At 32.8% G+C, this 17,870-nt stretch overlaps 1 protein-coding gene across 1 annotated transcript; it reads right to left on the minus strand.

The window, feature by feature from the left end:
* Window positions 1-664: 664 nt before the first annotated feature.
* LOC131853130 (LIM homeobox transcription factor 1-beta) lies at window positions 665-17,649 on the minus strand. Its single transcript, XM_059203950.1, has 4 exons — window positions 17,558-17,649; window positions 2,985-3,186; window positions 2,185-2,801; window positions 665-1,926 (listed from the first exon to the last, which is right to left on the minus strand). Exons 1-4 carry the CDS (start codon window positions 17,637-17,639, stop codon window positions 1,679-1,681), a joined length of 1,149 nt encoding a protein of 382 aa, XP_059059933.1. The 5' UTR covers window positions 17,640-17,649; the 3' UTR covers window positions 665-1,678.
* Window positions 17,650-17,870: the final 221 nt, after the last annotated feature.

Below are 17,870 nucleotides of genomic sequence, written 5' to 3' on the forward strand. Positions count from 1 at the left end.
TTGTGAAGAGCATAGTAGGTACAAATTCACAAAAAATCCACTCGAGCAAGTCGGTCCATAGCACCGACTTGCTTGAATGGGTACTTTGATTTAAAGTAATGAATTTTAGTGATACATCACCTTCTAGTATGATTTGGCAATCATAGGTTGGCTGTGGCGAGAGTAATATGTACTAGCTATATCATGTAAGGTATTGTTAAATATTATGTACAGATGTATATAACAACATCTATATCGATTTTAACCTTTCATGACTTTATTCAATGAGACATCATTGTTCTTCTCTTGTCTTTAATAGTTTGCTCTTTAAATTTAGTTAGACAGTCAGTCAGTTAGAGTCAGAGATTTGCAAAGTATTTAACAAACCTTCGAAATAAGCTGACTAATCTCTAGGCCTATTAGTGTTCTTTTTTTTCGAGTGCTTATATGTTGCTATTTTTTTTCGGCGGGTCACTTCTAACTAACGAAAAAACGGGGGATCTGTTAACTAGTTCGCATAGTTCGTCATTGAGAGCTCTCTTACAAACTAGTTTATTGAAGAACTAAACATGACTATTCTGTTCTCTTCTAATTCCCTAGGGCTGTGACTACACTAAAAATAAAATTCTATTTTTAATCATTAACTCTCTGTACAGTATTTACATAATTACACTTTTATATTCTACCAAATTTAAATTAATGGTTTTACGAATTATTCCTATGAATGCAGAATGTATGTATCTAGTAATATTTATTTTTATTGACTTAGTGTTTTTCAGACAAATTATCTAGTGAGATCATTTTTGGTTTTGTATAGATAAGGAAAAATGCACATAATTATGGTACCATATTTGCACGTATATAATATCTTTAATGTTACTAGTTACCAATGTATATACATATACAGTAAACTCAAATATAATCTTTTATAGCCACGTTTCCACCAAATATATATTTTGTTTTTTACAGTACCTACTTATGCTATTTGTGTTACAGAATGTGATAGATGTAATTTATGCATACATCTACATACATGTTTACATGTTTTTTATGCTTATGTACCTATCTACTTAGAAGTTACGACAGGAGTTTACATCACAACAAACAAAAATTAAGTAATTTAGTGGAAACGGGATTTCTTTTATTTTCTACGAGATCTGTTGACGTGGCATAATAGGTACTGAATCTCAAACAAAATTTTCCATTATATGTAGGTATTATAAGATTTGCGCAACTTTTTATTTAACACATTTAACTTTTTAACACAGTTTAATGTTACAAAGTTTAATTGTATATTATATAATTTATTTACATTTATGCATAAACTGTATTTTACATTGGCTCTAATTTTGAAGTCCCACAAATCTAAACCAAGCTATTAAAAAGACATCTTATAGAAAGCACGATTATGATTGAGAATCCTACGAATATGGTTTTGTTTATTAAATGGCACTTCTACTTAAAACGGTCCGATCTATCACTGATCACACAAAAACGGATCCTGTGCGGGTACTTCGACAGTTTAATATTGCATGTCGTAATATTTGAAATCGAAATTTGTAGGCAGCAGGGAATTCACGTCTGTATACGTGGACGTATGACTAGTGGTCGTTGCTGTAGACTTCATGCACAGGTCCATAGCCATGTGCCGCAGTCGCTGACCAATTCTTGACCTTCTGCCAGCGCCGCGGCCAGAGAATCAATGATCGGTACTGAAGTAAGAATTTTGCATGAGATACAGCTTGTCAATCGGGTTTACAACCGCCCCTGTGCCTAAGTTCAAGGGCTCGTGGGAGGGGTGAGTGTTATGCTGGTGGGAATGGTGCTGCACCTCAAGGTTCTGGAGGCTCATTGTGTCCGATGCACCCTCGTCGAGCTGGTCGAAGTTGCTCCCATCGAGCGATATGTCGGAGCTGCAGAAGCTGTCGCCCGAATGCGCTGGGTAATCTGGAAATATACATTGGTATAGTTAATAATTAATTACGAGACTTGTTCGTCCACTTGTTGGTCGATATTGTGAACTAACGTAATTACTTTAGTTCATAATGTTTTTCAATTTCACCTTAATACTTACACCATGATTATTTAACATATTTTTTTAGGGTAGAATTGACCATCTAACGTAGTTTCATTCATTAATTACTTTAAATAAATTGAAACTTGATTATTATTATTATCTATAATTTAGCATGCTCGCTTACTTACCATCAGGTGAATATGGCAAGTTAGGATTGAGAGGCTGGCTCGACGTGGAATAAGAGCCATCCAGACCCAAGTAATTGCCGTGTTCGCTTGACGGCGACTCCTGTTTTATACTTTTTTCGTCTTTATCCTTCTCTTTTTCATTGTTCTTATCTCCTTCTTGCTTAGCTTTCCTCTGAATCTTTTTCATCTTAGCTCTCTGATTTTGGAACCAGACCTGCACAACTCTAACGCTTAGGCCGGTGTCTTTCGCTAGCGCCTCGCGAACTTTACGGCAGGGTTTCGGGCTCACTTCGAATGAAGCTTTAAATTGCCGTCTCTGCGCCGATGTTAGTATAGTCCGTGGTCGTTTCGGACCTCGCCGCCCATCGCGTGGCCTTTCAGAATCATCGATTATCATGTCATCTTCCGCATGTTGCATCAAATACATTTCCTTCTCGAAATCCTGACGGCAGAATATTTGACCAGCCCTTATGACATATTGTTCGCCTTTTTGCAATGGCTGACAGCACATCACACAAACGAAGCATTGTATGTGGAACACGTACTGCTGGGCTCTCATTACCATCTCTTGCGGCAATAGGCGGTCGCCGCATCTCGTGCATTTAACTCCAAACAATCTATGGGACAATAAATAAATAATAGGTAACACGCGGAGTTATGGATAACGCTCAGCATTTCGCCAAGCAATTTCGCCAAGCAATAAAATTCGTTTTGCAAGTATATAACTCTTCACCTGTATTCAAATATATTTGCAAGATATACATTAAGAGAAGGGTTCAGAATTTTATTAGAGATATTACCTATCATAGTCGGGTTTGCAGTAGAGCTTGGCGTTTCTGGTGTAGCACGTGTGTGCGAGGGGGCACCCACAGACGCAGCAGCTCAGGCAGTGCTCATGCCATGACAACTCCCCTACGCGCATGAGGTACCGATCTTGGATCTTCTGCCCGCAACCCTCGCAGATCTCGACTATCTTTTCACGCTTGATGCTAGCGTTCAGTTCTGTAGACAATAATACTTGTATTAGTAGCATGTGGAAGATCCCGTTCAGGTGAATAAACATTCGCTTTGTAAGTAGGTAACACTGAGAAAATGTCAATAACAAATGTAACAATTATTTATAGTAAAGAACAAATTAATTAATATTACACAGTAAGCAAAGCTTTTAAAAATAAATATATCACATATGTTATTTATTTATTTGAACTTTCTGGATAAAAACCCTAGTATACCTTTTATGTTTCCCTATTTAATGAGTACTCGCTTATTAATAATACTCAACTCATTTTAGCATTTTTTTAAGTGAAATAACAATTTAACTTTTTATGTTTGTTTAGTCCAAAAGAAATGAATTGTAATTTTCAAGGCTAATTTGAAATATTAATAAACTATACTGTTATGCTTGTAAAAGATTTAAAAATATGTCTGTTTAAAGCTTTATCGATATTATAGAGACATTAATTAGACAAATTATATTATTATATGTGCGGTAGTCACTGAAGTTATAAATAAATAGGTATATATAATAAGACGATTGTTTTGTAGGAAAGATTGTAGAATGCACAGTAAATTTTGATGTTTTAATTCCTATTGTAAATTTCCCAATTGTAACTCTTTTAATAAATTAACATTAGCGTACAAAAAGTGAAGTAAAATATTTTTATAATAGAATGTGCAGAACCGACTTTAAGTTATCAGAGTGTAGATGATCTTTGGAATCATTCATCATCTATTTCATTTCCTCCTGAATTATTTCTGAGATAAATATCTTATCTTTAAATGTTTAAAACTAAATAGGTATGTTATCTTTGAAATATAATAGGTATGTTTCATGAGAAAATGGTAACCTAATGTTAAATCTAATCAAAGTTACGTGCAAAATATACCTAAATCTATCTGTCCGTCACCAAAAAATAAACTAAATTTGTATTTCTGACGGACTCTCCTTAAAATAATCCTCGATAACAAACCAGAACTTAATTCAAAGGCGGCGATTCGCTTCCTGAAACGTTGCATGCAAATTTATTAAGCGAAATTTGGTCATGTCATTTTTTCACAATTACGTCGACAATTGACTATGTTTATGACTACTCCATCTGGGATGACTGTCATAAGGATATCTTTTATTTGTTTATTTTGAATTTACATCCGTCCTCGTAATATCATCTAATTTCATATTCAATTTAATTAAAATCACTTCAGGTATTTATTTGTAAAACTGAAACTGAAACACACTGACATAGAGATAGTGATGTACATGTAAACATTTTATTATATTAAAAATAAGAAGGTATTGTGTTTCTTTCACACAAACACACTTTCGCATTTACAACATAAATATCGATTAGTATGGTTGTATAGATTTATAAGATGAATAAGTGAATTAATTATTAATATTATTTTATCCGAAAGTCTTTGGGAATGGTAAAACTTTTAATTTGCAAAGAATTTTGGGTGCATTTGGAGGCAATACGCAAGTTTCTTTCTCATTTTTTTGTGACCAGTCTGCGTTCCAAATATTTGTAAAACAAAAAAATATATCTATTCAAAAGTGCTTGTATTGAGTTTACTTGAATATAGAAACAAAAACTATATTTTCAATAACATCGTATAGAAATAGAAATATTCTTTATTCAAATAAATATAAACTTAATATAAGCAAATTTTGTAATTTGGTTATATTAAGTGTACAAATCTATCTAATATCTATATATGTAAATTAGGTGACGTATTTATAAACAACAAAAATTAGTGTTGATAAGAAGAACTAATAAATAAGTGAACCAATGGTGAATATAGTTCATGAATATGAACTACACTACATTCACATGGCCAAATGCCCATTGACTGAAAGTACCTACGCTAGAATGAGTCACACATCCAAACACCACGTGTACTGAAACGATATCGAAAGTGGCATGGAACAGGTATGGAACGTGTAACAAACTTTCCGTAACAGCCACGACTATTACGAACTGTAGCGACGCGCCAATTTAGTGCTTATTTGCACACTCAGCAAATAAACACGAGGCGAATACATTTTACTTTGTACATATTTACTCTGCCTTTGTGAGAACGCAACCTAAATGTTACCTAGACACACAACAACATGTTGTATTTATATTGAAATATTATTAAAATATTTTAGTCTAAAAAAATTTGTGGTCTCAGTTATGAGAAATGACCTCTGTAGTGTAGCTGTTTAGCACTCTTCATGTCAGATCGCGGATTTGATTCCTCGCAGAGCACAAACATTTGTATTTATGCATTTGTATCGGGATCGGTGTAAAAAATGTATCTAAGTATTTTATCAGTTGTCTGAAGCTCTGCTTAACAGTACTAATAAATACCGATTGAAAATGCCACATTGCAAACATATATTATAAAAAATTTTTGAAAAATAAATGTATAGGTTGCGTCTCTGATACCACTTAGGGATACAAAAAATAGATGACAACCTATTCTTATATAAGCATGGCAACTATCACTGCGACACGGAAATGTTATATAATAAGTATCTTATGATTTTTATAGTGATGACGAAAATCATAAACTAACAAATATCACATCAAAACATCATCCTTATTAAGTAGATCCTCCGATACATCCTTAGAAGTAATACTTCTAAAAATGCAATTAGTAGACCGCCCTTAGAAATCTCTAAATAATAATATAATCGAGTGAACTTGAGTGTAGTACCTACCGCTACAACTAGGCTTACCAAGACTCAGGATTAGAAATCAAGATTATGTATATTTTTTAAGTAATCAGTATTTTTATTGAATCCTCTAGTTCCAAGCTAAGTAGAGCTTGTACTATGCGTACTAGATAACTGATATAAATACTAGTTATTTTTTTATAAATAGGTACATACTTAATGTACATAGGAAACACCGAAACCGATACAAATAATCATAGTTATGAATAGAAGTGTATGTACCATGCGAGGAATCGAACCTGCGACCATCGAAAGTAAAGCGGTGTGTAACCTGCTAGACCACCGAAGCTGTCTATAAGCAGCTTGTAATACCTTTTGATTAGAATCAAGCCACAATAGCCCGTAGACTGATAGAGGCGAGGAAAATTTTTATGAGATTTTAAAAACTAATTAAATTTTTACAGGAGAATCCCGGAATTCCGGGAGAGTTGGCAACCCTAACTACGATGCGTAGGTACAGGCCTGTGCAAAATGTTGACCTAATCCATATTGGAAACGCCTAATTGGGCTGAAATTTAATCGGCATGCAGGCAATTTGATGATAATGTATTAATTCCAGGGATGTCAAACAGTTATTGAAAATTAATAGAAACGTGCTTAATATATCTAATAATGACGGCGTCTACCTAGTTCGATTTCACACCCGATACAAATATTTGTATTAATGAGTATGATAGTTTGTATTAGTATAGGAGATTTCTATGTATATTATGTCTGTATTTACAAAAAATGTATCTAAGTATTTAGGTATATCAGTAGTCCAAAGTACAAGCTATGTTGCTTATTTTTAGTTATTTAGCTTGGGACTAGATGACGCTGTGTGAATTGACTTGAGATATTATTTTTATTATATGAAAGTCTTTCGTATGTTTGTAGTAAATAACTAGGAACGCGCCCTGGCTTCTCACGGACCCAAATAAATTGAGTTCCTCCTTCCTTATAAACTATTTTTTAAAGAATATTATCGAATTGGTTGTTTGTTGATAATATAGGAATTTATAAATCGGTTCGGTATAAGTTCTTCCAAGATAAATAAAAAATCATATCTATAATCATTATAATATTCGTTTCTGTGCTGAAACGTGAAAAGTACAGTCGAATTACTAAACTATACGCAGAAATACTCAAACGTTATGTCGAAATGGCTTGAAAGCAGAATATACCGTACGGAACGGCGTCTCAACACGCTCTTAGACTGCGGGTGGGGGTAGGGAGACCGCCCATGGGGAGTGGAGAGGCGTGCCCGGGTCACCCGGGTCACGGCGATCAGGCCGGGGAACAAAATGGAGTAACAGCCGTTCAAGCTTAATCGATGTGGGGAGTCACGTAATAGGATGCGAGAATTTCAGTATCACGTGACACAAAAGTGAAAGTTGTATCTGCAGCTCTTACTAATACGCGCTACGTCATTGACAACGCGCGTGTGTGTACGGGTCATGTTAACTTCGTAACATCGAGTCAGGCTCGGAAAGTAGGTTCTGTTTATGCACTAATCGATTTATGTACACCACACGTAATATACTAATACTATACCCTCATGCTATAACCCTTACTCTTAAGGGTAAGGCAGACGTACCTATATATGCTAAAATTATATAGAGGTTTTTGTTATTAAGTAAATTCCGTATTTACTCTAGCAATTTTATAAAATTACTGTTTCAAATTCTTACAAGAATTCGAGTAGTAAGTCTTTTTTTTAATACTTTCCCTTGAACAATTCACACAATGCAAATTATTCCTAAGTTAAGCGGAACTTAGCGGGTAGGTACTACACAACTACTATAAATACTTAGATATTTTTTCTTGTAAATACATACTCCTTTCCCTGTTATTAATAGTCCACCCACCCTTCATGCTCTGTGAAAATCCATGCGATCATGAGTCTCTCGGAATATACATAGAAAACATCCGTACCGATACAAACTATCATACTCGCGAAAACAAATGTTTGAACCCCAAACCATTAGAAGTAAAGCGGTGTGCTAAACAGCTACCCTACCACCGGGGCTGTCAAAATTTGAAACGCATTGTTCAAGAGTATAACATACCTTGTATATTATGTTGATATATACGAAACTAATGAATCTTACTAATACTATAATATGCTACTAATGCGAATATTTGTGAACATAGAAAAATAAATAAAAATAATATTTTTTCTATTCTACCACTCATTCGGAACGCAGACTCATCACAAGAAGAATGAGCAAGAAACTTCTGCGTTGCTCTTTTGAATAAATGTTATTTTAAATAAATAAACAATAATATTTTATTAATTTTATTTATACCATTCCATTCTATTATTACTGAATGAGTGCTGCTTGAGGGTCTGGTCTGTTCTAATCTATAGTGCTGACTGATTTACTGTTAGGTATTTAGTAGCAAATATAATTTATAATTTAATTTAATCTGTATAATAATACATAATTGTAATATATAATAATATATATGTAATGTAATAATACATATTTTAATCTATTTTTCACAGTTGCACATTAGACATAACTGTTACTTTGCAATAAGAACACTAATTTTAAATGTGATAGATCATACTTTTTCTTCTAAAATCAATGTGCCTAATACGGTCCCTCAATTCATTACATTTAAATAATATACACAGTATAAAACAATACACAGAAGAGTAAACAATAGTAGTAAAATACAAATGTACAAAATTAATTTCTGTACTATTATTAATTCTAATTGGATACTCATGAATATAAATTTTTGTATTGTGTGTGGAATCGAACCCGGGACCACTGGAGGTAAAGCGGTATACTAAACCAATGGAAGCGAGCAATCGCCAATATAAAAATATGCTCGGAAATGTAATAGACGGTAAATGCAGAGTTCACTGTTGTGAATGCATATGAATGTACAATGCATGCCGACGTTCCGCTGAGTATAATCGGATCCAACATTGCAAGCAGCGAGGATACCGCTCTTTCAATTTATTTGACGTTTTATTGATGCTTTCAACACTGGAGAATTTATCAAAAATTTAAATTGGCACACAATGTCTGTGGTCTGGGCTGAAAAAGAACTCAGTAAACAGTTAGCTTATGACGTCCTTTAATACATCTACCCTAATATCTATCTCCACATATCTATAATATTACAAAGATGAAGACATGAATTGTGTGAGGTTGTAGTGATCTCTGGACCAACGGAACGAATTTAGAAAATTCTTACATACATAGAAAACTACTTTATGTGTGAGTATTGAAGACTATATGACATCACCAATATGAGGAGAGGTGTAATGAAAAATAATGTATAAACGTGGGAATTGTGACCGGGATGAAGTTCCGTGGGTCAGCTAGTAGGCGTTTGTGAAGGTCTAGGTAGGTAGGCGTGTTAAATTTTTAAGTAAAAACTGCTGGAAGAGTTACGATGCAATTTCCACTGAAGCTTTCATAAAATATGGTCTAACATTTAGGCAAAGATAGATTTAAGAAAGCGGAGAAAAATACTAATAAACTCTACCTGCAATATATTATCTTACTAATATTAGAAACGCGAAAGTTTGTATGGATGGATGTTTGTTACTCTTTCACGCAAAAACTACTGAACGGATTTTGCTGAAACTTTGCAGTAATATAGCTTATACATCAGGATATCACATAGACTATAAATTTTAAGTTTATGAAACTGCAGGTACAGTTCTATTTTATTTATTGTCATCGATTTCTTCACTGTGCGGTTGTGTGCGATAATCTCAAAAACTGGTTACCCGGTTAAAGATGGTTTTCACTATTGTATATGTATCATTATAAGGTACGATTGTTTTAATTTTTTAAATTTTTTGTTTACAAACAAAAAGGACCAATAAGAGCGTAACTGTAATGAATAATGTTATAAAAATGGAAAATATAATGCAGACAATGTTGCCTGGGTCACTTAGTTCAGTATATAATAGCTAGGTATCTGTGTCATACCAGCCAGCGGCCCAATCTAACTTGGATTCTGAAAACCAACCTTACGCTCATATTCCGAAGTCACAAAAAGGTCTGAAAATAAACGCACCGAGAGCATTCATTTTGAGCAAAAATGTACGCTATTCTGCCCTTGTATTTTGCGACGGAAATTTCAAGAACAAAACACTATCAATGTGAGCCGCCGGCGCCGTATCCGATCCGGACGGTGCCTGGGTTGATATTGTTGGAAAAATTTCGTGAAAAAATTTTGAGTTAAAAGCAAAAAGACGCAAGAGTGGTCGTGAACTGACCGTTCACCCTACAGTAGGGCAGTTTGATGCGATAACCCCAGTCCGATTTTATGCCCTAAAGAGCAAATATTGATTGTTAGCTAACTACATTATTCACTGAGCTTGATTTGTTTACAATTGACGCTAATGACAATTTGATACCGACTAACTAGGCTTCCATATCTATTAGTATTGATTCTCAATAAAAATGACAATGATAAGCTTAAACAGGTGCTTCTATTGATATTCCTATCTACTGTCATGTCGACATGTCATTTTGCTACCTATCTACCCTAAATATCTGCTACTATTGATGACTATAATAGTGTAGTGGTGTAAAATGCTGCCTCGCCTTCTAATGGTCCCGGGTTCCCACAAATGTGTAGATATGTATACAGTAGAACTGTTTGCATTTGCAAGCTGTTGTCTACATATATTAGTTAGTACTTATACTACCTACTTACATGTTCTATTTAGTTTGGGACTAGATGGCGCTGTGTTCTGTGTTATTTATTCTTCTTAGTTACCTATACATTATTCCCAATATATTTACGATTTATATATTTATTAAATCTGTCATTTAATTACTATGATTGATATAAACGACGCGTATATGAAATTCTGTGAATAATTATTAATAATTTAGCCCCTTATTTATACACGTTTTTAATATAGATACCATGTAAGTATACAAGTAGATATTTATGTGCATAAACATTTTTTATTTATACTCGTATTATTTATTGTCATACGCCAAAATGCATATTTTCATAAGTGCAAGGAAGAATAATTAAATAAATATTTAATCCATTTATCTAATAAAAGCTAAATTTCAATATGTAAACGTAGCCTGCGATAATGAATTTTAATGTATCTATGCATTATTTATTGTGTTAACTGGCTCTTATTACAAATAGTTTTATGGTAAATGTTATTTACACGGCTAGTGTGATCCGGCAAACAATACAAATGCAGGAATGTATTAAACACGAAACTTTAAAATATGTTGGTATAATCTATCCATTTACTAAAATTAATTTAAACCTTTTGAGCTATTCAAGTGCAATTCAGTAATGAATAACCCAATATATGAAAATCGGAATATCTCTTAATTTTCTATTCACAATATACATATTTACTCGTATATTGGTTTGATGTTACATTTTATGTTTATTTTATTATTAGCTTTATAAACTGCGACTTTGTTTGCGTCGAATTTAAAATATCTAAAAGAAAATTACTCCTTAAAACAGCTAACTATAGGATATCTGAAAGTCCAAATCCATCCAGCTGCACAGTCTGCACTCCTTTATATAAGCTGTATGTGTGAGAAATTTCTTCCTCTTCCGTCCGCTTTTTTTTGGGTTTTGTACCCCTTTTTTACGAAAATTATGCGGACGGTTGTAATAACTTTGTACCACGTACTAATATAATTATAATATAATTGTTAATCTGAGTTTCAATTCGTTAATTCAGAAATGTATGTTTTACTTTATTGTTTGTGTATATAGATGGTGTTTCGCTGCTATAGTTGGCGTGGACGTTAAATATTTATTCAACTCGTTTGATTGTGTACCCAGAGTTTATCCAATAACAGTCAGGTTTCGCTGTCATTTGCTTGCACAGCCAGTTTACAAAACTAACTAAAGCATTTATATTGTTGGATTCAATAATTTTTTGTACAAATATACGTTGTTGAAAAACTCTTATTTACATTGTTAACCTGTGGATTGAAACCCACACGTTTCACAGGTCTCGATGCGTCGCGTCGCTCGCTTCCACAAACTCTCGATATTTTTCATTGCAACCTGTTTTTAAAGTGAAACATTTTTTGTAGTATCCTATAATTTTTTCTCTTTATCTTTAACAAATAAATATACTAATGACACAATTTTTAACGCAAATAATGCTAATAAGTTGACCTCCCACTTAGTGATAACTGTCGTCTATATATAGATATATATGCCGCTTAACAGTTTAATAATAAAAGAGATTTATTCAATATTACATAACTGTCGGTTGTCTTTTCTCATTCTACAACCAAAATCCAACAAACAAGCAAGCTTGGCTGGCAATAGGTGTGACTGAGGCAGGCGAGTTTTTATCGTTAATTTTCAGTATTCATACTTTTTTAACAAATGGAAGGTATTATTATACTTAATAAAATTATTTATTAAAAATATCTTAAATATACATTGAAGGTGGCAAACAAGCCCATCTGATGGTAAATAGTTACTGTAAACTATGGACGCTTGAAACACCGGGGGTGTCAAATGCGCGTTGCCGACCCTTATGAAACCTTAATATACTCTTCCTGAAAAACCCTATGCTGTTGTAGAAAAAATAACGGGGGTATTTCAAATATACAGTTTTTTTAAGGTACACTAACAGCACCGTCAACAAACTGAACGCAAGTGTTATTATCAATTGTTGCACCTATACAAATAATAAATTGGTTTCCGAGATACCGATAAATATACAGATATAATTTTATCTATAAATCGGCCACACATAGGTACATTATATTGATTTGATTGGCTGTGAAACACTGCGGAGTGTTTGTCGTAGATATTTAAGTCTGTACATTGTATTTTAAAACTATCAATTAAGAAATATAGGTATATTTGAATATACGTATTATGTACTAGCTATACCTGTAACTTCGTCCGCTTAAAAACTATTTTACGACCTTGACCAAATAATGAAAAAATAGTTTCATAGTCCTAGCTTCAAACATGACGTTACTCCAAACAACTTTTCAACGCCCCCTTCAACCCCCTACCATTTCTCTTTATTTATATTTAATTAATGGCCTAAAAAATGTGATTCAAGGTTGGTAGGTTTAAAGATGATAATACTTCTATACAACTTTCATCTCCTCTTTCAACCACTGATAACCTTTTTTCTTTAATTATATTTAATCAATAGCCTAAAAATAAGTTTCAACCTTGAAAGCTTAAAAAACTTCAATTTTTCCGTACAACCTTACATCTCCACTTTCAACTCCTTATTACCGATTTTTGCATTAAAAAGTAGCCTACTTCCTTTCCCGGGGTATAGACTATCTGTGTACCAAATTTCATTTAATAAGATTATTTAAAAACAGGCGATATAGTTAAACAAGTAAGAGACAAAGTTTAGAGAACATTAGAGGGTGAATATAATAAATTACGTTATAATATATGTATATTATACTTAGGACCAAAACATTTAAAAATGTTATAAAATAGGTGTTTATATAATAGTATCATTTTTAAATGTTTTTTTGTTTCTTTCACAAAATCATAACTATATTTTTATTACTGTCGTTGCTTTCTGATTTTTACCCGCAATGACAATTCTATCACTACATCCTTTAATGTAATGACAGATTGTCTAAAGAAAGACAAAAGAGAGACAAGACAAGAGAGAGAGAGAATACTGTAAGTATAAAGTTAAATAATAATAGGTATCTAATGATAACTCTGAACAATTCACATAGGGCCATCTAGTCCCAAGTTAATCAGAGCTTCTATATATACTTATTTATTTTGTAAATATATACATAACATACATAGAATACACCGAGACCCTTAGAAACACTCAAACTTATTAAAACAATATTTTAATAGTGTTAGCGGTGTGTTAAACCGCTAGACCATCGAGGCTGTCACGAATAGTTTATAAATAATTTCAATGTCGTGAGACATATGTCATCATGTTGTGTTGAATAAATCTTTTTAAATCAACCCAGTGGAAAATAATTATTCATGTAATATATTACGTTTAGTGTTTTCTCTTTGCTTTACGCTTTCCACTATTAATTCCGTTTCATAAAAGAAATGGTAAAAGCGCACGTTTCCTTCTGGCTAGACATTGAACAATTTTAAAAGCATTATTTGTATGGTTACTTTGTTTGTGAGGCATTCCGGCTTTTTCACTGTCTTCGTAAAAGTACCGTTTTAGTTTAAATTCCCTGTCGAATAGGTTTTTTTATAACTTTATTTGAACTTGCCTTCAACATCGCATGTGTCGACTATTTTCTGGGTTTATTTAAATAGATTTAAACTTCAGGATGCAATATAGATAAAGGTACAAAGAAAAGGCGTTCGCGAGAACGCTTTTTAAATTTCAAAATTAAATGTTATATTGAAATTTCTGTTAAAGAGCCGTCGAAGTTAAACGTCTCTTTATTGCTCTACGCTCTACTAGATAAAAAAAATAGACCAACCCTCATTCTTTATTACGTATTGTCTACGATAGAGAGCCGTTCTGAGTTAAAAAATAAGAAACGATATTAAAATTATTTTATCATCTACATAAAATAATTTTAATATCGATTCTTATTTTTGTTGTTAACACATGTTTTTATGTCTATTTTTTCTGATGTATGACGAAATTTAGATAAATAAAACTAAAACTGCTGCATTTTTACTACTAGATATTATTTATTTAATCTAAAATAGTGATAAATTTAAATATAGTTATATATAAGTATAAATTTATGATACAATATATAGTTCAATTAAAATAAATAAATATTATAACGTTAGGACTACCTGACTAATGGTCAATCAATAGCGCATTCATTAGTACATGCACATTTTATGACAAAAGAAACTTTATTTTTCGTGAAAAGTGGTTTGTCATATAATATTTCATGTGATGCTATCCTTGAAGAAAGACTAGAAAAATAACTGTAGTATGCGATATAAATAATAATCTAGTGACAGTAGTAGAATAACTACTGTCATCTGCCGATATTAACATCGCTATACTCCGTCCATCGCTATGAAACGTCAAGACAGGTAAATATATTTTACCATAAAATTATTCGTTTTAAGACCCGGATGATAATATAACTAATATGATTAATAACAGTATCATGTGCAGTAATATTTTTGTGCAAATACAACATATTTATATTCCAAATACCAAAGATACTGCGGAATAAAACTGTTTAACATTTTTTAATTAATAATTATATACTGTTTACTGGTGTATATCAAATATCTGTTAGCCAATCAGCCAGCAATAATAAATACTACGGTGTTTAGTATTCACCTGCACAAAATTACATAGAATTTGTTTGAAATGAACACCAGCCGAATTTTCTGTACATGCTCAGTAAATTCCGAAAACGTCAGCAGAGTTGTAACAAAATACTATTTAAATGTGATAAAATTGCGTTTGTTTTGACAGGTCAACTGAAGAGCTCGATTTTTAAGTGGATGATTACAAATTAGTCTATCACTTTGTTTTTAACAAAACACTCTACCTTTTTTATATTTATATTATGTTATGCTAAAAATATAAATAAGTCAGTTATCTGTCTATCTATATAATTAAATGTTTTTGAAACATTTAATTATATTTTAATTTCACTGCAGTTTTTCGTTCTACCGTTGAAATACCGCGGACAAAGTGGCTTGGCGGCTGAAATAATGAAACATAGACAACACCAACAAGTTTGTACAAAGTCTACACTACTTGCACAATCTATATTCATAAGTTTGGGTTTTCTTCATTATATTACAAATACCTAAAATGTATATAAAGAAATAGTAAATAGTCATTATTACACCAAAGAATCATACTCATGAAAACAAATGTTTGTACTATGTGAGGAATCAAACCCGCGACCATCGTAAGTAGGTAAGTGTGTGCTAAACTGCTAGATCAATAGAATTTTCTTTCATAATCTGTATATATGATTTTCTTTTATTAGATATTCTCTCTGCATGCCGAACCAACAACCAACCAACTTTCACATTTTTACGTAAACATTTTATTTAGAATCCACTGCTCGCGCATTACCGTGTACTGGATATTATGAATAGGTATGTCGACAGCGTTTATTCTACAGATATTCGTTCTCTCTTCCATACCGAGCATACCTTTTCTCACTGCTCACGTCATTCTTATTTCCACGTAGCTGCATGCCGGAGCCCGTAGAGTTTATCCATTCTTAGAAAATTTACTTCACTGCACTTTAAAGTTGAATTTCTTGTTACTAAAAGGTTACGCTTTAATATTATTTCATTTCATCGTTTTGCGTTTAAATGAAATCTTCTATAGACAGATAAACTCACACACTGTTAGATATATGACGATGCATACGATATAGCCCATCGATCGGCGGGGCCCCCATAGAGTCGAAATCGTGCGTTCATCACATTCACGCAAAACTAGTTAGGTATACATATTGGCCCGACTAACCCAATTAAACTTCCACGTGTCAATTTGTTTGACTTCGATAGATTGTTTCGTTTGGTTGATTGACTGATTAGTAATCTAAGATCTATAGATAGGTACTTCTCTTTCTTCTCTTTCTTTACAATCTTAAGAACTATCAGCTCCAGTCCTACCAAGATTCATGAGTCCTAGTAAATTCGCTTAGGTTTAAGATTAGTGGCTAGAACTCATTCCCATACTTTTGTATCCCACTTAGTTTCATCATTAACCCATACTCTCATCGCCATCTCATCATTATTCATAAATAATGGAAAGATTGAAGCAACGCTCTTGAAATTTACAGTAGACAAATGTTGTTGGTAATGGAGACTAGGCTTGGTTGCTACCATGATATATTCATCAGGTCGTATCGTCATCAGTGGTTCTTTGGAAACTATCGTGATTATTTATTAGTAAATAACACAAATAGAGATTAATTAATTCTCATCCTATAATCGTTCACTGCTGACCAGCCACCTTATCCCTACACCGGTGATGACTATTCAAAAGTGCTTAATTTTAAATTTATTTGAATAAAGAATTATTATATTCCGTTCGTTAAAATATGGCGAGAATAAAAGAGAAACTCGTTGGTAAATGTAACTTAAACGTATAAGTTGTACATTTAATGCTATAAATTCCAGGCATCTTTTTGCTCGACTCGGTTTCGCGCCTCTGTGCAATGCTATAGTTTTATAGAATTTAAAGCCAAGTCTTTTATTTAAATTCAGTTATTTTTTTAAATATACGCATTTATAAACGTTAACAATTTTCATTTTAGTATATTTTAAACATGGTTATACATTAATATTATGTATTAAATATAAATCTAATATTTTGTTATCCGTTAAAATTACTGTCCTCGCAAATATCTATCTAGTTATTTATTCAAATTTAGTTTCCATGGTTTCCGATTTAATTTGTTATGTAAAAATAATTATTTTTTATAAACAGTATACTTATTAAAAATATTATTTTTCTATAAAAATAATATTGTAATAATATTTGATGGAGACTCTATTTTAGTCAGCTTTCTATTATTTGTGACATAAAAAACGAATAAATATTGTTATTATTTTATAAAATATATTGAGCAATAAATTACAGAAGAAATATTATAATATCTTGAAAAAAGCCATAGAAGACGCAATAGCATTATAATTACCGATAAAAACAATTAAAAAACGCACCGCACATGTCAATAATAATGAAATTAATATATAATATAATCTGACCTGTTCTTCCCGCGCAGGCCAGCGGGGGCTGCATCGCTTCCTGCATCAATCCGGGATTTATATTCGTGTAAAATTCCAACATTTTTTTTTCTTAAACCGATGTGACACAGACACTAGGCCGCGACCACGTCGCCCGACGTTCACCATACAATGGCGACAGCTCAAGCCGGCAACCTTTGCCACCACACCTCGCCTGTCCCCCTTTCTGCCATCCACCAATCACGGACCCCCCTCGTTTCGGTCAGCTCCGCCCCTACACCGATCTACCTATTATTATACAGATCAAAGCTATGATATTTTGCCGCTTGGGCGA

Source organism: Achroia grisella, unplaced genomic scaffold (assembly GCF_030625045.1).
Source record: "Achroia grisella isolate CSIRO2021 unplaced genomic scaffold, CSIRO_AGI_Agris_v1 utg874, whole genome shotgun sequence".
Classification (NCBI taxonomy): domain Eukaryota; kingdom Metazoa; phylum Arthropoda; class Insecta; order Lepidoptera; family Pyralidae; genus Achroia; species Achroia grisella.

Excerpts from the sequence above, each read along its gene's own strand:
- LOC131853130 (XM_059203950.1), bottom strand. The coding sequence starts at position 17,639 with ATGTTGGAATTTTACACGAATATAAATCCCGGATTGATGCAGGAAGCG. Across the intron at positions 3,187-17,557 it reads GGCCTGCGCGGGAAGAACAG|AACTGAACGCTAGCATCAAG; the intron begins GTCAGATTATAT and ends TATTGTCTACAG. Across the intron at positions 1,927-2,184 it reads CTTGCCATATTCACCTGATG|ATTACCCAGCGCATTCGGGC; the intron begins GTAAGTAAGCGA and ends GTATATTTCCAG.